This window comes from Triturus cristatus, chromosome 2_2 (assembly GCF_964204655.1).
Source record: "Triturus cristatus chromosome 2_2, aTriCri1.1, whole genome shotgun sequence".
NCBI lineage: Eukaryota > Metazoa > Chordata > Amphibia > Caudata > Salamandridae > Triturus > Triturus cristatus.
The window spans coordinates 41852996-41877209 of record NC_140582.1 but is presented as its reverse complement, the minus strand read 5'-3'; the positions used below and the strand labels follow the sequence as shown (position 1 = coordinate 41877209).

Below are 24214 nucleotides of genomic sequence, written 5' to 3'. Positions count from 1 at the left end.
AATGCCATTGTGTAAATATGCTCCTTTCCGCCACAGTCCTCCACGGCTAAGGGGCCTGCAATGGGTGTTGCCGTGGTCCTTGCACCACAACACCCATTGCTTTTTGACGCTGCCCAAGATTTAGAAGGAGGTGTAAATCTGTGGCAGAGCCAAAAACGAATGCCATGTGGGAGCAGGCGTTAGAATGGCGCATGAGGATAAATGCTTTCATGTCTCCTCATTTTTGTTTTTCCTATGTGTACTGCATTCTGCAGCACACTTAGAAAGAGCAAAACTCCATTAATGATTGTTTATGTGCAGGAAGGTGTCCCTTTCTGCACATAAACAATTAATAAATAAAGACGATTTGCTACGTCTATGTGTGCTGCATTCTGCAGCACACATACAATTAACAAATAGCCATTATGGATTGTTTATGTGCAGGAAGGAACACCATCATTCCCTTCAATACAGGCACCCGTGCACTATGGAGCAAGGGTGCCTGCATTGGCTCTAGTCAGCTAATTTTAGCACCAGTGCTAGAGAAAATACAGGGGTGTGCCGTATGGTAGTAAATACGGTGCATCTGTGCGTTTTGAAACTGTCGGAGCGCCGCACTGTCAGATTTGGTGCAGCTCCACGCTACAACATTTTCTAGTAAATTTGCTCCATAATATCTTGTTTTCAGCTACATATTAATATTGTGTTTATACTATTGTACATCTAATTGTAAATCATCTTACAAGAGCTTAAAGTTTTTCAGAAAATGTATGTGAAAACAGTGCTTTAAATGCACTATTTCCCCCAATTCTTTTCTGAATGTTCTCGGAAAGAAAGGGAAGAACCCTCTTGAACCCTCCCTAGAAGAGGTCAGCTCAAGCTTCACTCACTACAATTTAGGGCAGGTATTCTGGCCCACCACTTTGAAAGATCTTTGACCATCACTGCAAGAACAGAAGGTAAGCAGTGCCTTGATGAATACATTCTGCAGTGTAATGCACACTCTTCTGATTAAATAAGAAAACGAACTAAAAAGCAAATATATTGTTAAACATGTTTTTGCCATGTTTTATTATGTGAATACATAAAAGATTAAGTGTTTCAATACCATTGTCACCTCTGTGCTTTGCACAAATGATAGTGCCATGCAGATGATCATTAATCAAAATGTATAAACAATAAGGAATAATTTAAGCCAATAACACATTTCGTATTCTCTACACACTATATATCATTTAATACATGTGGACATTTTTTTAAAAAATCTCTTTCCATCTCCCTATGATTTATCAATTCATTTCTCGTTGTGTTATACAGCAGGGGTACTATTAAATCTTTCGTAGTTTGTGATATTAATAAATTAGGGTCCCATTGCGGCTCTGTGTATTATATCCTCTTCAGGCAAAAACCTCACTGTTCATGTAATACAAGGAGAAGTGAGTAATGATCCTCTCGCATATCATATTTCCACCGTAATATAGGTGGTATTTAAATTACACATCATTCTGGGTTGCTGTGTTATATTAATCAAGAAGTTATTATGGAACCTCAGTGATGTTAATTATTATGATTTTACCTGCATGCTTTAAGGTCATGTGGCCTCACTTCCTGGGTAGATTCAGAGTCCAAAGTCATATGATGTCACTTGCTGTGATGTCATTAAGGATGGAGTAGCATAATTTTGGCTCTATCATTTTATGCGGGGCTGGGTTATATATATATATATATATATATATATATATATATATATATATATATATACCAAAATGCCTGAAAGCTTAGGGACGCACTCTCAGCAAATGAAAAACAGGCGGTTTTATTTTCACAGAGGAAACTTGCAACATTAATCTTCGGTCATCGTCCTTTAGACCTTACGCATTTCAAGGCTTTCCGCTTCCTTCTCAAAGGTCGCTCGTGGAGTGAGCGTCTAGCAGGAGGTTTCGATTTACATAATTGACTGCATGCTGTTTTCTTTTCTACTGCCCCCAGTTGGCCTCGCTCAGTGCGTTTATTCCTGCATGCTGGGACATGTGGTCCCATTCAGAACAAGTGTCCCCCTCCAGTAGGTCCTGCGCACACTTTCAAATTTTAAAAGCAATTTGTTTCACCCTCAGTGGGCCCCAGAGTAATGTGCAAGGATACACCCATTTTTGCAGCACAGCAAATGAGGTAAACTAAACCTGCACATCGTTCTGGGGCCTACTGGAGGAAATAATATGCTTTTAAGACATGAATGTGCAAACAGAACCCACTGGAGGGTGAGATTCGCTCTGAATAGGACCACAAGTCCCAGCATGCATTAAATGGCAAACGCACTCAGCGAGGCCCACTGGGGGTTAAGCATGCAGTTAATTATTTAATCAGAGCTCTCGGTGAGACATTCATAGCTGCCTACGAGTAAGATGCTGGAGCATCGAAACGTGTCAGGCTAAAGGATTAATTACACTGGAATGAAAATGCAAGTTTATTTTTGAAAAATAAACCAGATGGTTCACATTTGCTGTTGTGTGCATCCTTAAGCTTTCGGGCATTTGTTTGGACATCAATTGACAGGGCTGCCCTGCCGTGGAGGACAGCACCATCCCAGGAATTTAACCGAGAGGCTGCATGGTATGAACTGTGAGTACACCCGTTTTTGCAGCACAGCAAATGAGGTAAACTAAACCTGCACATCGTTCTGGGGCCTGCTGGAGGAAATAATGTGCTTTTAAGAGATGAATGTGCAAACAGAACCCACTGGAGAGTGAGATTCGTTCGGAATGGGACCACACGTCCCAGCATGCAGTAAATGGCAAACGCACTCAGCGCTGCCCACTGGGGTCAATCATACAGTTAATTATTTAATCAGAGCTCTCGGTGAGACATTCATAGCTGCCTATGAGTAAGAGGCTTGAGCCTCGAAACGCGTCAGGCTAAAGGATTAATTACACTGGAATGAAAATGCAAGTTTCCTTTTGAAAAAGAAACCAGATGGTTCACATTTGTTGTTGTGTGCGTCCCATCTATGCTTTCATATCCCGTTGCTGCCCTCGAGGCCCACAAAAGGCAAAGAGAACACATAAAAAAATCAAAGTATCCATTTACTGTCCAAGAGTACTTTGTTACGCAGTCACCATAATCCCGGACTGAAATGGAAGGCGGTGCGCACCTCAGAGCTGTTCTTCAAGCCAGATCGGATGAGGCTTTACTGCTGCCGCAGACCCTGCCCATCACGTGACCGCGCGCGTGCGGACTAAACAAGAGCCGCTGCGCGTGCTCTGCCAGGGCTCTCTCCCTTCATTCCCCTGGCAGGCCTCTCTCCCTTCATTCCCCTGGCAGGCGGCTCACTCCCTCTGTGTCTCTGTCACATGGGATGAGGAAATAATGAACCGACTGGAAGGCGGCACAACCCTGAATAATAAAGATAACTTTCTAATAACAGGAAAACATGCATCCTTGCCTTATACCAGGCCTGCTTGGGACACGAACTGCATTTCTCAAATAGACCCTTTCAAGGCTAGAGCAGTCCAAGAGAGTGTCTGCCCCACTAGACCTATTGTGACCAGTGATGCTCACACCACGCCCTGCTCAGGAAAGCCATTATTCATCTGAGGGGCCATTGTGATGCAAGGGTGACCCAGCCTTTTCATAGCAACTCAGACAATCTATTCTCGCAGTCCCTATCTGTAAGGCTTTGGAAGCAGTCCTGAAAGAACAAAAACCCCCATGAGGTGGCAAAGTAAGAAACCGGAGGTACCATGGAGAATTGGAGATATGATTCCAATAGAAGTAATGATTGCGCACTCGGTCCCCCAGGATTCTCCAGCCCCCCAACCAGGGCCCAGGGTAAGGAGCATGCAATAAACAATAGATGGAAAAAGTGCCATTAGACTATGACCTCTGAAGTCGAGTGATTTATCCAAATGCTATTCAGAATTAATCGATACAAGATTTGTTTAGAGTTCATAGTCCATGTGTCATAAATAAATACAGTGGTTGATAATGTAAGGCTGAGACCCCCAGACAGGGAAACAAGTCATGCAAGGGTATCTAGAAATCAAAGTATGGCATTCTATGGCCACCTTTGTATGGTAAGCGTTACAGCAGAGGCAGAAATGAGAAAATGTACTGACTTCAGCGGAATCAAATTAAGAAGGGGGAGAGAATTACTTTAATTGACTACCCAGTATAGTTTACCATTATGAAAAGCTTTTTTTCTTAACCATAGCATCACTTTACCTGTGTTTTTTCATGGAATTGCTGAGGTTTTTTATACTTATGTAAATGTCTTATGAGAAAAAGAAACAATGAATTAGTGTTAAGGTTTTTTATGAGATCAAGCCTAGGGAGCGCATGCGCTCTCTCTCGACATGTAGTTATCTGCTCTGTGGGCTTTCACCACGCCTACTGATTTTCATTGGTTCCTATGTCTGCATTTCAAAATTCCTTCCGTTCTTTTGGTGAAAAGTTCACATTTGTCCCGCCTTTTGGCCGTTTTATTCTCTCCTGGGATCTGACCCTGTTATATGGATCAGTTCCCTTCTGGCCATCTATTTTGGTTTAAGTAGGATGAAAAAGCTGGGGGTGGCGGGGTCTCTCAAAGAGGCGTGGGTGATGTAATTTTATGGCGTGGATTAAAAATACATAAACTAAAAATATGTACTTAGCATAGTGTGTCGGCCCATTGGAATTCTTCTGCATCTGTCATTGCATCTAGATATATAACATAACAAGTAACATTATACCTACAATAAGACAGGGCTATTGGCTTTGTCAATGGTTGTTAGTTGCATACAATAAATAAGCATCGACTATGCTTTGTTGTATATAATATTGAAAAGGTTTCACAGTTTGGAAATGATGACTGTGAAAGAACTATAACGAGTCTCTTTGAAGTTACATCAAAGTCTTTGAGCAGTGGTACTGCCGCAGAGTTAAGATTTTATTTTCCAGGCTGAGTGTGAGGGCAGAAATGGAGATCCGGATAAGGACCCCTCACGGCACCTGCTTTTAAGAACTGCCACTTCAAGCTCTGGGCACTACTTTTTCTTTGGCATCGGCTCAGGGTGACGTTCTCCCACCACCTTTCATCGTGAAGAAGACTTCATCCAACGCATCCCTTTTAGAGCTTCCTGGAGTGCTGTGAGGGGGGGCAATACTGTGGGTGGTTGGGCTATTCACACACATAGTATCGTCATTGGCATCCTTTTCCACCCCTCTAACATAATATACATTAGGCATAAATAAACACACAAAACTATTTTTTGTTTGGGTAAAGTCGCTGCAGGTTTATTACATACACTGTTATGTAATAGGTGGGTTATCTTACGGGCGATCCAAGGGCAGGCAACCAACTGAGCCGCCTGCCCGATGAGCCAGGCAGCACTGGGGCGAACCCCGCCTGTGCTGCCCTTACTAGTGATCCTCTTCCCGTATCACGTGACCGTTGGTACCTTCTTACTCACGCCCCTTTCAGGGGGGAGCTTCGCATAGCAAACCCCCCGGTTGTTCAGGCCCACAACCGCCCAAAGGACTAGCGGGGCGCCGACACGGTTTCAAGGACCCTCCCATGAGGCTCCTTGGCTTTGGCTCTGGCACCCCCTATGGTGCCATGCAGAGGTACCCTTGGTAACGGCCTGCTTCCAGATCACCCTGTAACTCAGCCACAGCTCTGGAGGCAGCCACCGTCTCCGCCAGAGCCCCCCACCAAAACAGCTATAGTCTACCCGCAACCTCTCCTGTCTAGAGCCTCCTGCAAATCTAGATGAAAGAGAACCATCCCTACTGGTTATAGATGGCCCTATCTATATCCCAATAGCCCTTGATGGTGGCCTGGGTCAGCTAGTGTCTGATGAAACAAAAGGCCCTTTTGGCCTGTGAAGTTGTGCCAAGCACTATTCACCCTCATGCAGGAAAGTTCCCCAGCATCACATGCCTTAGCCCCGTACCAACTCTGGGCCGGACGAATGCAGACACCATGGCTCACATTTCCCCATCTATTTGCTGATCTCACCTAGCTGCCGTCCTTCTAGTACCGTGTGTGCCTGAACACCTGTGTGCCCCATCTATGGGACAGCAGCCCACTTGCTAGGTGACCACTCCCCCACTCTCCTGCCTACTTTGGCTATTATGGCGAGAAGGATTATACATCACCTTTGAACAGTCCCTATGCTTGCTAAATATTGATGCACAGGAGTGTTCATAACTAGAAGTGTGTGTCAATGGGCAAGGGCCCTCCTGCCCTTGCCATGTATCCCTTATTCCTTGTGGGAATTTTGCCCGTTCAGTTCCCTCTGTGGTGGAACCCCCTAGGCATACAAGCTAGAGAATCTGTCTGATTTAAGCAGTACGCCCTTGACGTTAGCTTGGATCAGCTAGTGTCAGATGAAATAAAAAGTCCTTTTGGCCTGTGAAGTATACACCCCACGACAGTTTCAGACACTCTGGCTGACAATGCCCCACCTATTTGTTGATCACACTAGCTGCCGCTCTTCTAGCACCATGTGCGTCTGAACACATGTGTCTCCCATCTCTGGGACAGCAGCTCACTAGTTAGGAGACCACTCATACCCCCAATTGCCTACTTCGGATAATAGGGCGAGAAGGAATACTTAACCTTGGCACAGTCCCTTGCTTGCTAAATCAAGGCACACAGCAATGTCCATAACTAGGCATATGAGACAATGAGCAAGGCTGCTCTCCAGCACTTACCCTGCATCCCTTATTCCATATGGGAATTTCACCCGCTCAGCTCCCTCTGCTGAAGCCCCCTAGGCATACCCACTTAGAGAATCTGTCTGATTCAATACATGGCGCACTGTCTGTAATATGGTGCCTAACATTTGATGTGGGAGATGCCATACACCGCCTAGGTCATGGGAACCAGAAGGAGCACATAATTTTCACCCGGGCGTACCTCTAAATGGGACTGAGCGATACCAAAGGGGATGTTGGACGGAGCATTTGACCAAATCAAACACTTACCCCCAGTCTACTGATCTGGGTTTAATCCATCATCCTTCTTAGCTCACTCCACCACCCCAGTTCAGACATGGCCATATGCAATTCAGTCTGACCCTGTGCCTCATGGGAGCAGCCCAGCCCGAACTGCCAAGCCATGTCTTCCCTGGACCAGAAACAAGCATCCTGGGACCGGTTTCGGGTTCATAACCCTCATCAGCCAGGCTAGCTTGAATCCAGTGGCAAAGTGAACAAGGGACCCACGTCTGGGCATACCCTGCCTACTTAGGGCGAACAAAGCGATACCAAAGGGGATGTTGGACGGAGTGTTGACATAGCAAGCACTCACCCCCAGTCAACTGATCTGGGTTTAATCAATCCTCATTCTTTAGCTCTCCCCGCCCCCCAGTTCAGTCATGGCCATATGCAAATCAGTCTGACCCTGTGCCTCTTTTTGCATCTAAATGGGACTGGCTCCACCCAGCTGTACGCCAGAGACACACATATCTTAAACTTCTTTACTGTCTTTAGACACTTGGCACCCTTCTGGTTGCTGCTCTGTGTATTAGTGAAGCGCGCATGCCCCTGGGGCACGATGTCGCTGAATGGCCAGTGTATGTTACCCACTCGCTGATACTTATCTATCGTTAACTGCCCCACTTGCATTGAAGGGTTGCTGGATGCTACCTAAGGACTGAAGACTTAATGCTCCAACCCAGTTTGACCCCAGAACCTGGGGACAACCCAAGTAGGACCATGCCTTTCATGTTACATCTACCCCAGTGCTTGACTATCAATGTGTTAGGGACCTTGCACTTGCCTGGTATTTTACCGCTATGTCATTGCATCCCTATATTTAATACAAAAGGAACACTACACCTACAACAAATCCATTTTTTGGCTTAGTCAATGCTTCTATTTGCATCAGATAAATAAGCCACAAGTCTAGCTCAGTTGCAAAGCCAACCAAGAGCCCCCATCCAAAGCTGCCAAGGTTTCAGTTTGCTATGAGTGACATTTTCATCATTACAGTGCAACTATGAGTGACATTTAAAGGACTGTGACTGACACTTTCTTGCGAGCAAAATCAAACAGTGCAGATGAGGGAGACATATCGATATCAGTAATTACACCCATTAGACCAACACGAAACTCTAAGCATCGAGACTATCTGAAAAGTATTGCCTAGCCAGTAAGATATGACAACGTCCCCATCCAGTAACAACCCGTAACGTAATTGAACCTGCAACATAGTTGTTCTCGACCCCTTTTGTCTATATTGGGACAAAAGATGAACCATGATATTATCACTGATCTAGTCTGTGATGTCATATTCGCTACCTCTGGCATGTTTCTCATAATTTGCCATATATGACTGACACTGCACTCTCATCCTGTGCTTTGTGTGATCTTGGCCCACTTTGGTGTGAGCAGAGCCCCGTGAAGTATACTTGGCTTCTAGGTCGAAAATGCACAAGTATTAGGTGAGAAAGATGAAACCATACTTGCCGAGCCCCGGCCAAAACCGACAACCATTTTACCATTTGTCATCAGTAGCACATTCATCAATGGGACATTGAGAAGGGCCACATGCATAACTCCTGGTGGCCAAAGGACCTTGCTGGCCAAACGGCGAAATCTTCACTCAATGCAATAATACAAGACAGACCTCTCACGGCGCACGCCACCCAGGCGCCAAACAGGACACTGAGGTTTAGACGAACATCCCAACTCCAAAGGAAAGGCACCACAAACCCAACCCCCTGTGCAAGTCACTCACCAAGGCATCGCTGAAGGATCCACCCATGAACAACGCCCCCTGCTTGAAGCTTGAGGGCCTCCTGAGAATAATGAAGACTGAGGTTCGCCAGACACTGCGCTTTACCATGCCCTGTAACAGCCGGGTCCTTCCCAGACCCCATTGCTGGCACTGAGCAGGGGTGCACATGCCTACTAATCCTCCACAACTGCCACTGCTCCACCGATGCAGCAAAAATAGGGGGGGTGGGGAGCCCTGGCTATCCATGCCGCTCTTTGTAACCTGGATGATCCCCAGTACAAGGTACAGACTGATGACCAAGTGCTGCGCCAGCCAATAGACATGTAGTGAATTTACGCAAACTTATGCCCTACAAGGCCACTCGGTGTGCCACCTCGCCTAAATGAAAACAAGGGTGAATCACCAATTCCTTATCCTACAAACCCATCAGTCATCTGCCTGACAGATGCTGTGTCGCCATGCTGGGATCCCTATGTGCCATCAAGTTCCTTACTTTGTTTAGGCTTTGTGAAACTTGTGCTCACGCCACACTTCAGGCATATGGAAATTGTGTCAAAACACTCGCCTACTACACCGCTCAGAGATCCCACACAGCCAAATAAACCTTCCATAAAGGGTTACAGCCTGTCTTTGCCTTCTGTGGTGAGAGTGTACTGCAAAGACAAAGCGCCAAAGAGGCCTTACGTTCACGTGTGTCCGTTCATCTAGTGCCACACAAACGCTGTGAAACTAATATGTGAAACTGATATGTTCCCTATCCGTGGTCCCTCTGAAGACAGAGGTTGGGCATCAGATAACTGTTACACAATGTGAGGTTGTTGTCCCATGTGGTGAACTGCTAGTTCAACTACTCTCCTATTATTGCACATTGGTTAAATTAGTACAAGTGCCTGGTAGGGTTTAAGTCAACACATCTGCCATACACCTAGCATGTACCAGCTGCACACCCCTGTGAAGCGCATACATTTTAGGCGTTGTAATGCTGGGTGGCACAAAAGCCAAGCCGCAGATACCGCAAGCAGCTGAGTGGGAGGGCCTCAGCAGGCAGGGCTGGAATGCCCTTAAAACTGCGAGTAATTCTAGGTTCCGCCCGAGATCAAACCGGCACCTGCAGCAATCCAGCGGGAATCCTGCTCCCCGTTTCAGATCTGGCATGAAATGCACTATGTCTAAATCGTCCCTACCAGATCTCCCTTTCTCTCTAATCCCAAGCAATAAAATTTTTGAGGTGTTACTCCTGTGCGCACATGCTGCCCAATGTATTAAAGCATTGCACATGACACCAGGTGTGTTGCAGATGGACCCATTCATATGGTAGGCACGGGGGGATTGTGTGCCCAAATGTAAAACAAAACAAGGGGCAGTGCCGCCCGGTGGCAGGAACACTCCCAGGAGGAAGACCGGAGCATCTGTTTGGGTACTTCCTGCCTGTATATAAAGCTCAAACCACCAACTAAGAACTAGCTGACCGCCATCTAGTCAGTTCCCGCTCAGAGCCCCCCTATGCCTTGCAGCCCCAGAAACCCAGACCTTCCTTACACCACCAACTCAGATCTGGCCCCACTGGCCTTTACTGCACCACCTAGCCTGCAGCGACGAGAAAACGAGCCGGCCAGCATAACCTTTGAACGAGTCACAAGAGATGCACTTTCAATACTCGTGGAAGGTGAAAGGGTACTCAAATGTGTACTAGCGGAACCAGGGGCCACTCGCAGCCCCACAGGCACAACAGAAAAACAGCAATTACAGCAAGCAGCTGAGTTAGGAAGAGCCTCAGCAGGCAGAGAAGGCCAGCCCCTTAACCGGATTTTAATATGACACAATTGTGGCTTCTTGGATACCTCTGCAAGTATGAGTCTGCTTACATGTATAAGTACATTTCATACATGTACAATGTTAACAGAGTATATTTAAAACGTTAGAGGGTATTTCCCCTTTTAATCTGATAAAATGATAGCTTCTTGGATGCCTCTGCAAGTATGATTGTGCTTACGTGTACAACTACATTTCATACATGTACTGGTGACTGTTTTATAGTGCTTAGTAGTACATCATTTTATTACTCTGTTGGTAGTGTGGGATTAGATAGGACCATTTACGGTTCCAGTAGTACTGCACGGCAGAGACACAATAATGGCCTGACTACCAAGAGGCATGTCTGTGGTTTACTGTTTGTACACACTTCTGTGATCTGCTGTTTGTTCTCACCCATCTGCAGCAGGGCCAAAAACCAGCTGAGCTATCTCACCCGCTTCCTTACAGAGTTTTCTGTTTGACAATGCTATGGTGGGCATCCAATGACTTGCGTGAAGTGCTCTGAGCTGCCACACGAGAGCCTCGGGTTTGCAAACCCCTGCCCCATATTTGTCAGAGAGAGAGTTGCTCTCAAGTGCTGCTGTCTATCAATTGTAAGGCTGCCCGGGGGGGGGTCGCGCAGCGGCCCGCCCCTTGGAGGGCGGCCGCCTTAGTGCCACAGGAAGGCACAGGGGTGGGAGGTCGAGTCCCTGCGCCAGTCCGGGGGAGACCCCAACAGATAGCTGTTTCCGGCGAGGGCGGGCAGGAGACAGGGGTACTTATACTGTCTCCGCCCCCTCCTCGTCCTCTTGTCCGCTACGGTCTGAGGTACATGGATGTTTAGAGAATGCCTTTATCTACAGATCAGTATCTGTTACAACAGCGTAACGGTGTCAGAGACATAGCCAACAGTCCTGGCTGGCCACAGCTCCGGGGTACTAGGATGAGTAACCACAGGTATCAAGAGAGGGAGCTCCTAGCGACAGACCGACATCTCGCACAGCACAACAGCAATTTACGGGCTATATCCATTGGTATGCACGGGCAGGAGGTTGTGTGACTGTGAGGTCAAAAGGTCAGAGCTCAGCAGGCACACGCAGTTACTTTCTTACTGTGGTCGATAAATGAGTTCCAGTAAGTTGGGTTTTTGACACACACCTGTAAGCTGCTTTTGTCTGGAATGGAACAGCAAAGTTTGGCGGGTTGGGTCCTTTTTGTGTGTGATAACAAGGGTCCACCTGACGTAAATTCCGAAACAGGGGAAATTAACTAAATGTAAATATCAAAGTTGGGGAAGTAGACAATAGTCATGGACCACCATACTACATGTGATAGACTTGCATGCTACCGCAACCAGTAGCATTATAAAAAAAAAAAAAAAAAAAAAAAAAAAAAACCTTTTGCGCTCACATACAGATTTATAAATATAATGTATTTCCCTATGCGCATTAGAGTAACGCTATGAATGGTGATCCTGCAGACTTCCACGGAACGGGACATCTGTCAGGCGTCTGTAGCTGCGCAGGGCTCCCTCGGTTATGTCCAGGTCTTTTATATTAACCGAGCACTCATGGGACACTTCACCACTATGGTCGGGAGCAGGGGGAGGTGTCACTTTGCATCCAGCATCTAGGTCAAGCAAAGAGTTACGCCCAGTGTTGAGTGAGTGTTAAGGTTACCTCGTCGTTCATTGGGGCTCCTTAGGGTAGGACGACCTAGCGGCAAGGAACAGCTAGAGTGGTTTACGTGTGCTCAGCGATCAAAAAAAAAAAAAAAGATGCTTCGCGGGCCTTGGCTCACACGGAAGTGGGCTAAGCTCAGTCACACCACTGGTGCCGTGGCCTGCTCTGATGCCTGGCACTGGGGGTCCCAGGTTCTTCTGAAGGGCTAGGCCTTCAGATGCTGAAAGGATGTCCGTTGTTATTTACTCGATTGTTAAACGATTGGTTATTTCCTGGGTCATCCGTTTCCTGGGTCATCCGCGGGTGTAGAGCTTTAGGCGCTGGTTGTCTTTCCATCGGGTCGGTTTGATGCGGGATGGTGGTTTTTGGGGCAGGTCACAGGCTGCTTCCTCTCGCTGTGTTTGTTCTTCTAGGTGTGGTCGGGTCAAGTGACGGAGGAGAGCAATCATCGCGTGGTATATCTGGGCATGATAGAACGCCAGGCAAGATTGTAGCGTAGGCAGATAGTGGCACTTATCAGGGAAGGAATGTTGGTCTCAATGGCATGCCGCCATGCAAGGGGACCATGTACCTAGGTCACGTACATCAGGCAGTGACAGGTGAACAGGGACCATGTGTACCAGAATATCAGGAGTGGTTCCCACCACGGTCGGGCAGATGGGAAGCTGTCATCTTGATGCTCAATGGATACCCTTACTCCATCACACCTATTGTAAGCTGAGGATGCCTGTTGACGCTGTTAGACCTGCTATTAGTTAGTACACTCACTGTTGTGCCTTGTACGCTAGGACACATGTCCTCCATCACACACATCTTCAGACCACACTGCCCCTCCTCCCCCCCTCCTTCCTTGGAGCAATAGGGTTCCAAATACTTGGGGGGTGGCAGGCTGGGACAGAGGTTGGTGGCGAGCTCCCACATCATTCGGTAGGAGGATTTCGAAGAGTCTTTGGGCAGGTCATTGGTCGCTCCTCCCGCTGTATTTGCTGTCATCTTATTCTCACTGGAAACCCCTACTCCTTCACACCTATTGTAAGCGGAAGATGCTTGTTGACACTGTTAGACCTGCTATTAGTTATTACACACTCCTGTGTGCCTTGGCATGGTTTGTTTCGCATCAGGGTCAGTTTGGGTTACTGGCGAATTGTTTGCTCCAGGGCTGAAGCAGGCGCTTCTAGAACAGGACTAGATTGCTTAGGCCAGGCGGCAGGACAAAGGTCTTTTGGACACTGGCAGACTGGTGCAGGCTGCAAAGTAGTGCCATTGCAGAACATTGATTGGTCAACATTCTGCTAGGAAATGATGAGCAGCAGTAAGGTATTGTACGTTGGTGAGAAATTGTTGTGGGTTTCGTGCTCAACAGGAGCAAGGGAATTGCATTCGGTTCGCAAGCTACAGGTACGGTCTACACCACCAGAAACTGTAAAGCTGCTATGTTCGCCCGGGACCGGGCTGCCAATGTCATCTGACTTTACATCCAGCCACTAAGTGTGCAAAGACATACTTGCGATGGTGCAAGGGGCACTCAGCAGTAGAGTTAGTTGAGTGTCATCACACCCCGATATAACGTCAGTGATAGAACGTAGGTTGTGGCCACACACGACCAGGCACTCTAGGGCAGCTGGGGCGGGAGTGTGCCAGTGCCAGGAGGGTGCGGGTTGCCTGGTTAGGGCGGCTGGTTTGGAGGGAACACTAATACAGAGCACATTTTGCATTCATAGAAGGCTGAATTGATACTTTTATGGCATGGTGCCAGTTGCTTTAGTTATGCGCATGTTTCTGGGCCGCGTCAGGAACATTCAGAATGCAATGCTGGTGGTTAGCCTGTTTCATGCTGTTCAGAAGTGTTTTAGCTCAGGCTTGGCCAAACATGGGTCATAGGCCGGTGGTCTGCGCTGGGGTTCATGTTAACAATCAGGTGAAGCAGCAGAACGGGGGCATATGGTCCATATGATCAAGGGAAACCCCGGGGTAACACTCTGATAGCCACAATTTAGCAGGAGACTAATTGGCTTTCCCAGTATCCAAAATAGAGAAGAATTTTACACGTTGGTTCTCCTCTGTGGGCACCCTGTCCTGTCTCTCCCTGATATACTAGCAGCATTTTGGGAGGGCAAGGGTTTACAGTTGGTGGTGACTGATGGAATATGATGGGCGTACTCCAGCTGAGTGGAAGAGGAAGTAAGGGCGCTTGCAACGCTTACCTCCTCCCGCATTGGCACTGCCAGGCAGGAGTGTCTTGTCAAAGGGATTGTTCTTTAGCCAGGCAAAGGCAACTTTGGACCATCGCCTATTCAAGGTTTAAGGTCATTTCAGTCAATTCCACGGGGGATTTTAAAATGGTTGGGGGAACCTGTCCTGATGGTACATGCTGGCCGTCGGCCCGGTTGGGCGGAGACTTGTTTTGGCTGGACCTGGGAGAAGTCCTAGTTTAGGCATGGATCTTTTCCTACTGGACCTAGGGGAAGCGTTGGCTGCAGCTGGTTGTAGGGAAATAGGTCTACCTTGGTGGGGGGCCCTGGTAGTGACGGTGGCCACTCCCAAGGCTGTGGAGGAGTTACAGGGCGATCCAGGGTCTGCACTTACCAAGGGGTACAGCATGCAGCAGCACCATGGGGTGCTAAGCCAGGATACCCAGGGATGTTTAGCGGGTCCCCTGGAAGAACGACGGCGCCCCGTTAACCGAAAGGCGGTTGTGGGTCTGAGCAACCGGGGGCTGCCATTTATGCTCCGCCCACCCATCACGGGGGGGCGTGGTGAAGCATGTGGACTGGTGGTCCACGGATGGGAGGGGTGGACCCTCCCAATATTTGGTATACACCAGTTGGCGTTGCCATGGTGACTCTAGGCTTATCAGACGGGCAGGCGGCATAGGGCTGGCCTGCCCTGGGATCGCCCGTAAGATAACCCACCTTGTTTGCATATTGGTTATGCTAATAAACCTGCAGCAATATTTCTCCACTTACATTACAGTGTCGTGTGTTTTTATTTATGCACTTATGTCTTATGTGCTTTGTGATAACTGTTGCCGATATTGGCACTATGTAAGGCTGCCCGGGGGGGGGGTCGCGCAGCGGCCCGCCCCTTGGAGGGCGGCCGCCTTAGTGCCACAGGAAGGCACAGGGGTGGGAGGTCGAGTCCCTGGGCCAGTCCGGGGGAGACCCCAACAGATAGCTGTTTCCGGCGAGGGCGGGCAGGAGACAGGGGTACTTATACTGTCTCCGCCCCCTCCTCGTCCTCTTGTCCGCTCGTTCGCCTTGCCCGCCCCTCCGCTTACCCGGCGTCCGGAGGGACAAAAGGGGGGGGCAGGTTTTTTCTAACAATGTTACTTTGTGTTGCAGGAGGAGTTACAGGGCGATCCAGGGTCTGCACTTACCAAGGGGTACAGCATGCAGCAGCACCATGGGGTGCTAAGCCAGGATACCCAGGGATGTTTAGCGGGTCCCCTGGAAGAACGACGGCGCCCCGTTAACCGAAAGGCGGTTGTGGGTCTGAGCAACCGGGGGCTGCCATTTATGCTCCGCCCACCCATCACGGGGGGGCGTGGTGAAGCATGTGGACTGGTGGTCCACGGATGGGAGGGGTGGACCCTCCCAATATTTGGTATACACCAGTTGGCGTTGCCATGGTGACTCTAGGCTTATCAGACGGGCAGGCGGCATAGGGCTGGCCTGCCCTGGGATCGCCCGTAAGATAACCCACCTTGTTTGCATATTGGTTATGCTAATAAACCTGCAGCAATATTTCTCCACTTACATTACAGTGTCGTGTGTTTTTATTTATGCACTTATGTCTTATGTGCTTTGTGATAACTATTGCCGATATTGGCACTAAGAGTGTGTACCACGATATGCATGGCCTTGGAGCACAGAGTGAACTTGTTTGACCGTCATTCAAAGCTGCTCTCCATTTCCCCAAGACGTGTTGGTCAGGTGATGCACAATTTCTCAACGAAGCATTCTTTTTCAAGTTCTCATGTGCATGCATGACCTCTCTAGCTGGTCCTTGTAGGTTTTTGTGCATTTCGGAATTAGGATGTAAAATGACAAAAGAAAAAGAGGACTGAAAGCAGCTCAGATCTGACATGGGAACCCGTACATCGTGAAGCGGGTAAAATATTGCATGAGATAAAATGTTACTTTTCAGCCACTGGAACCACGATGTCAGCATTCCAACGGAGTCCACCAGGGACATCACCCCCACCAGGAAAAGTGCCAAGCACGGGTAGGTAGGTGTCCCTCCCAGGATCAGAGCACTGAGCGACCGATCCCAACCCCCCAATGCTCCCTGCTCATGCCCCTCGAGGCAAAAACACACAGAGACGGACTTGAACCTGTGCCCCAAGGACGCCTGTTATTGGACTGCTGTCCTCCGATCTACCAAGTGCTCACCGGTAGACTTGTCCGACTGAGTGCCCCCCTCCCCCATGGCTGAGGAACTCACCCGGGCCAACATCAGTTTCCTGGAGTCCCGCTGAGTATTACCGGCTGTTCCTGGGAGTATGCCAGTTCGGACAGGAATGGCTTACACATCAGCATCATTATTTCATGTACCGTGTCTGAACTGTCAAACAGCCCCCCGCGGCCTACACCTTCCAGGGGCAGCCTCACGTTCCTACGGGCCGACAAACGAACAACAAGATGATTCTAACAGAGGCTCCAGCAGTGAGCTACTAAAGCTCAGAGACCGGCGGGCAGAGACCCAGAGTGAAGCCATATTCCACCGGCAGCTTGAGAGCAGGCCCATGTACTGTATTGCTGCCGGAGAAAGACGTGCACCCGACCCCAGGGCTCGACCTGGGACATATGCTCCCGCGCTGACGCACCGCCTCGCCCTGGAGCGCATCTACACATATCAGGCACTTCTTGGTGTGTGCGATCCCGGGAAGTACTTGGCACCCGGTACCGCTACGTCGGGCCAGGAACTCCCCGCACGCAGTGAGCCCAGCAAATGTTTTCTCTGCCAGTCCACAGGGATCTACCGTTCCCGGCAGCAGAGACGTCCCATCAGGTAGCCACAGAGGCCTTCCGTCTACAATCCTGCACGGAGTGGCAGCGCCACCGCCAAGCTCACGGAAACCCTTGTGGCCCTATGTGCCTCCTTGTTCAGGGGGCATGGAGCGATGCGCACAATCCCCAGCGTGGACAAGTGCAAGGTACCGGCTAGGGGAATGCTCCTCCACCCACGGGCGTAACCCGTACCCCGTTGGCTCGATCAATGGCCACCTTCGCTGGCAGCTGGCCTTGCTCACCAAGAGCTCAACCCTCCCCGTGGCTGCCCACGCAGGGCCCAGTTGGCCCGCCCGGGCCTGTCCTAAAATGCGGGAATGGGGAGGGGGTTGTTAGGTGCACTCACTGTGACTTGTGCCGCGTGGCACCGTGCACGACCAGAACAGCGTCGAGCCACCTGACCCACTACATGGAGAGGACCGCTGGACGGCAGGTGCGGCAATCAAAAGAGGTCGCCAAAATGGTGGGGGAGGGATATATACCCTCCCCCAAGTCTTGGGCACCCAGGAAGTGACGCTCCTCGTGTGCCACAACTAGGCTGGAGATGGGGGGGACTCCAACCAGAGTCCCTGCCCCTGAAGGGGGCGGGGTTGTGGGGTTCCCAGGCAACACTAGAGTGCTGACCTCTCTAGTGGCCCCCTGTGGGTGTCTCGGCCAGCAGCAAAGCGCGAATACAGCCATCAGGAGCACTGTTTCAGAGTGCTGCTGTCCTGTGGTCAAATTGAGCAGTTTCAAAACCTACCTTAAGCGAGCGCATGGTCTGCTGGTATTTTCTTTCTTTTAAGTGGTCCTACCACAGATGTATACAAAAGTCGATTTCTGGTTTTGAGAAAACAGAAAAGGGTGTATCTCCACCCTGCTCTTCAAAGTAGAAAATGAGGAACTGATAGCAGAGTAAAACCATTTTCATTAAAAAAAATTACTATTTTAGGTGAAAAAGCCCATTTCTTTGCATGCACTAAGTCCACAAGCAAAATATGGTTTTATTATTATACACTCTACCTAGAATACAGCCAGGGCAGAAGTCTAAGATAGCCCCCTAGTGGCATGGTGCACCAAATACTACTTATACTAAAGACTTCACAGAGACTACAGTTCTGCAGCAAGGGCACTGCCCTGTTACCCTTAGTTTTTTAGGAAGAGGAGCGGTCATTGTCTAATTTTAGGGAGTGAATACTTATTAGAGCAATGGTCATTTCGGCAAGTTTCTCCTGGTATCTTACTCCTTTTTACAAGGAGTAATTTTCTTTTACCCTCTCAGTAGATCACAACGACCTGGCTTTAATCTCCATGAGACTTAAATCCTGACTCATCACTTAACCAAATAGTGTGATTGTAAGCAGCAAATCACGTATTTTCTTTTTGTTCCTCAGTACGTTTACATAATACATTTTATTTTGAAGCTCCTGAAATGAGTCGCCCCAAATTTAAAGGATTATTATAATAAAGTAGACATTTAACATACAGGCAACACATCGTTGGTGATGTGGCTACATTGGCCCTGTCTTCTCATCTGGTATTAATTCCTCGCAGTGCATGCTGGGATTCAGCTCCATGTTTTCGGGTGAGCTCACAACAGACCTGCCTCATTTTCGGATGGGGCGGCAAAAGAGAATGCCTCTTGCCCTCTTAGTACCAGTGCACCCATGCTCCCTGGTGGAAAATTCAGTTCACCAGTCACAAGTGGTTTCAACGGGATTCAGTTGTGGCTTATAGGTTTTTCTCCATCGTACACAATGAACAAAGCAAATAAATTAGTTGATTCTAGTTAGAGACTGGAACTAATTTTTGACACATGAGGTGTCTGTTGCTTCAGTAGATGTTTTCTTGTAACGTTTCTACTTAAATGCAGGAGTCACACCCTTCAGTGTCCAAAACCAAATGTGCTGCAAATGCATGCAATCGGTCAAAAAGTGCTACACTGGGGGGGGCTTTAGCCCACCAGGCATGCACACAGGCACAATGCTCTCTCTGCACCAATACAGGCACAATGTTCACCCATGCATTCACACAAGCAAAATGCTTACTCTGCACTCATACAAGCACAATGCATACCCATGCATTTACACAGGCACAATGTTGACGCTACACTTACACCCCACATAATTCAACTCCCCCTAATTACACGCTACTCAATACCACATAAATACAACCCCAAAAAGACAACCTATGCCAGATAATCCACATATATACACTCCACACCATGCCACATAAATCCACTCAACATAATTTCACTCAATGCCACCCTGTTCCATGCCACTCTATTCAAATCCACACAAATCCACTCCATGTTGCGTAATTCCACACCAAACCACATAATTCCACAACATCATTCTACTACACACCACATATATCCAAACACAACATAAAATTCAACATCATGCCACAAAATTTAACAGCACACTACATATTTAAATTCCACTACATACCACTCCACAACACAAAATAGCATTAAACATAATTACACTCCATTACACATAATCCCACTCCACATAATTCCAATACAGTCAAACACATAATTACTATCCACATAATACCGCTGCACACCATGCCACACAATTCCACTACCCAAATCCAGTCTACACCACACAATTACACTTCACACAATGCCATATCTAACTATTCCAATCCAAAGCACATAATTTAAATACACACCGCATACATCCCTTCATTTTGTATTGTTGTGCCCATTTTATTGTCTCCCTAGACGCATGTTTTTAATTAATATTTTAAAATGTGGGAAATTTCGACATGCGAAGGTAGCTTTGTTGTTCCTTCAAAGAGCAAATGATATGTACACTCTATGCTCAGTGATAAGCTTCCTGAAAGCTGCTGTAAGATTAAGGAACACTAGAGATTAGCTTACTTTTCGCATCGTGATAAAGTGTAACAGTTCAGCTGATGGTTATTTTTTATATTAATGAATTGTATAATTGTATGTGTTGTGTTTTTAATATGGACTTTTTATGATGATTTTTTAACCATCGAAATAAAGAATTTGAACTGAACTGAACACTTCACTCCATAACACATAGAAAATATATATTTTACAACAAAAATAGCTCTCTTTCTTTCTTAACACCCAAACACACAGATCTTTTTTTCATCATCAATAGGGCAAAACTATTCACAAACTTCCATGCCACCACAATTCAACTCCACACATTTCTAATCAACACCATATAATTCAATACCAAACCACATAATAGAAAACAACAACACAATTACACAACAGACCACATACATCCAATCCACAGTTCACACTTCCACATCATGCCACAAAATTCAACAGCACACCACATAATTAAACTCCACTACATACCACACCACAACACAAAATACCATTCCACATAATTATACACCCGAACACACAATGCCAATCCACATAATTCCAATACACTCAATATCACTTGATTACTATCCACATAATTTCACCGCACACTATGCCATATGGTTCACTGATAGAATGTCGATTACAAAAAAATTGATGTTAAAAATATCGAAAGAAAATATAGAACACAAAACTATCGACTTCCATACCCACACAGGTAAGTACAAAAATATTGAATCAAAAATATCGAAGTATAAAAATAGATGTAAAAAATTTGATGAAAATATATATATATGAAATAAAATAATATATTAATTTAAACAGAATAAATTAAATTTAATATACATTTTAACAAAGTATAACAAATAAACTTAAAAAAACACACAAACATAATACTTTATATATATTTACTTTCAAATAATAAACGAATATTTTGAATTTATTTTAAAACTTTAAAATTATATAAAAATGAAATATATGTATCAATAATTTAAAATAGAAAACAAAATCTACAATAATTTAAAACATTAAACTATTAGAAAATATTTAAACTTAAACTTACATTTCCCAATGCAATCAGTGCAACAGTATTAAAAGTGTTGGATAATAAAATAATTACATTTATGGGCCGATTCCGATCCTGGAAAAACGCTTTACAAATCGTGGTATGGAGCGTTTTCCCCATACAACTCGTACTTGTAAGGATTCCCCTACAACCCAGGAAGTACGATCCGTACAAATAGACGCTCTCCATACAAATTGTAAAAAAGACCATACAACTCGTATATACAAGCGATTCCGATTCGGATTGCCCTGTACGCGACGTTCACATGTATTCCCGGCAGCAGTTTACAACCCGTCAAGTACGATTCATACAAACGGCACTCCGTACGGCTCTTTTTTTACAGGAGCCAAAAAGTGCTGGGAAAATATTGTACGCCCCAAAAACAGTACGAGACGGACCCCCCATGTACGCATCGTACACCCCATGAATACAGGGGTACGGTGCGTATGTACGGTGCATACCGATGACATGGAAAGTGCCCCAAAAGTGCGTATGTACGGTGCGGACCCCAAAATCGCATATGTACGGTGCGTACATGCGCGATGTTGGGGTACGCTCCATACACACACCTCGCATGTGTGGGGACCCCTGTACGCCTCATAACCCTATACGACTCATACCCCGATACGAGTCGTACCCCCAGAACGAGTCATACCAGGGTACGAGGCGTATAGGGGTTCGCTTCGTAGCCCGGTACGAGTCGTTCCCCATATACAGGCCATTTTCCATACAAATCGCATGCTGACAACCCGGTACGAATCGTACTTGACGGGTTGTACAGCCTTTTTACAAATTGTATGGTCTTTTTTACAAGTCCGTGTCGTACAGCTTTTCCCGATCCGATTTGTAAGGATCGGGCCGATCTGTATGTATTTTTTTCCGTACGAATCGTACTACACGGGTTGGAAGGGACTTGTACGATTTGTATGGAAAAAAATACGAATCCGATTTGTATGTAAAATAAAAGTCCAGGATCAGAATCGGCCCCTAAATATTATGGTGTGATCTGGAGTTATGAAGAGAACATTGTGAAATAAAATGCATTAATTGGGTACATATAAAACTGCCTATGGACTTTTTGTGAATTAAGCTACATAGAGTAATTAACTTGGGAATTTTGATGAATTAAAGCGCTCCTTTCAGTTCAAGGTTATATTACTTACCTAAAAATCGATATTCTTGACCATGAGAATCTGTATGTCGATATTTCTGACCCACGATATTTGCAAGTCGATATTTGTGCAAGTTGATATTTTGTATTCAATATTCGGTTTCTGCACCATGCCACAGAATTCCACTACACAAATCTACTCCATACCACTCAATTCCATCACAAACAATTCCGCAACTAATCCAATCCAACCCACATGACATGTTGGGATTAGGTGCAGCCCCAGAGTTGAGCCCCGAATGAGCACAGCTGACCGTCATGTTGAGCTGGATTTGTGTGTATGGTGAGTTGGACGTAGACTCTGCTGTTAAACGTTATCTTACACAGCTGACGGGCATGCTCAGTAGAGTTTTGGGTGCAGGGCCATGTGTCAGGCCATGCTTTTCAGCCAATATCCACTATAAATTGGTCAAAGTTCATTTGCATCTGGGGTTAGGTTCACACTGAGTTGAGTACAAAGCTGGGCCGCAGGTTGGACCCTGCTGCCAACCCCCATATGGGCAGTTGGGCACAGGCCCTGGCCATAGATCAGGTTCTATGGACATCCACCAATGCGGATTGTTAACGTTCCCGAGCAACAGGGGGTTGGATGCCCATAAGATGGTATAACACCTGTTACACACAGCCATTAACCAAAAAGTTCCAACGTTTGTACATTTAATATTTTGTGTCTTTAAGGTGTGAAATCAGAGCCGCTTTTTGGGTATTTCCAGAAAACCATGGACTCAATTGCTGGAGGGTATTATATCAGTACATTTTAACCAAAATGTCTTTTAACATAAATATCATACCTAAATATTGTCCACAAAAATATATTGCCCCATTGCAGTTAATAATGGAAAACCTACACCCAACGGCTCAATTGTTAAAAGATCTTTTTGCCAACAATATTCTGACATACAACCTGCTGGAAAAAAGGAAGTGACATTATACTATGAGCCTAAAGGTGCCTTACAGATCTCAGGGGGAAAACCACAGACATAATTTCGACTCCTTAACTTATGCTACAAAACGCCATCCGTAATGTTTTCTACTGGACGTTGATTGAAACTCGTTTACACAGTGTAGTAGATAACTTTGTGCCATCTCTATGTAGTGTCAAGAGTTAGCCCACAGTAACCCATTTTCTACATTTTTCACATTATTAACTGTTTAAAGTAGTTTGGAGTAGGTTTCTTTTTTTAGAACGTCTTAAAAACAGAGTTAAACGAATAAGAGAAACTTTTTTTTAGATTATTCCTTTTAGTTGGAAGCTCTTAGGTGATCTTTCATGAAATGGAATTCCGATTGTATTACAAGTTTTTCCTCTCGCAGTCACTTGTCTCTATATTTGCATTGGAGTATCTCGGTATGCTTTTTGTGCAATCTTCCTCACAATGAGACCCCATTTACTTACATTGGTTTTGAAGGCTCTAATTGTTGCATTGTTTGTGGTTGTTGTCCATATTGACAACAGCTCACGTCTTGGTTTGCATTTTATCTTTCTATTGAAAACGCTATAGAATTACGGCCATAAACAGTTATATGTACAAAGAATTCATTGTCATTAGTTGAGAAAAGACATAGTTGAAGTTTGATCACAAATGCCCCTGTTTGCATTCCAATATTCACCCAGTACTCCCATAAGGAAACAACTTCCATTCCGGTGAAATCAAGAGTAGCAACGCGGTTCTTAATGCAACCAGAGAAGTGGGCTCTGGCCCAGGGCCCCAGCCTTTCAGTGGGCCCCCTGACACAGACAGCTCTGTTCTGCAGAAGTCCTTGCCCTGATGAACTTGAAAAATTCTTAAACAGATTGTTGCAAATAGCATTTTCCTTTAATTTACTTTTTATTGTGGGGTGATGTGAGAGTCTATTACAGACATTTTGCGTAGAAATTTTGTGCTAATGTTTCATGCAACATCCGTAAAAAAAAATTTCTTTTAGACTAAAACAGGACCTTACATATAAGAGGTGGGAGGGGG

At 46.3% G+C, this 24214-nt stretch overlaps 1 protein-coding gene across 8 annotated transcripts in view; it reads left to right on the top strand.

The window, feature by feature from the left end:
- Positions 1 to 3552: 3552 nt before the first annotated feature.
- Positions 3553 to 24214, top strand: part of LOC146861800 (uncharacterized) — a 1595865-nt gene continuing 1575203 nt past the window's right edge. For 2 of the 8 annotated variants that reach the window (XR_014978334.1, XR_014978336.1), the window contains exon 1: positions 3556 to 3804. Coding sequence is in view for 1 of the 8 variants with exons in the window: in XM_085643197.1 (XP_085499323.1) it covers positions 3717 to 3804 (88 nt within the window). In the remaining 7 variants the exon portion in view is untranslated. Of the gene's footprint in view, positions 3805 to 24214 lie in introns of all 8 variants that reach the window. The other 6 variants (XR_014978332.1, XM_085643197.1, XR_014978338.1 and 3 more) reach the window with 5 other exon arrangements.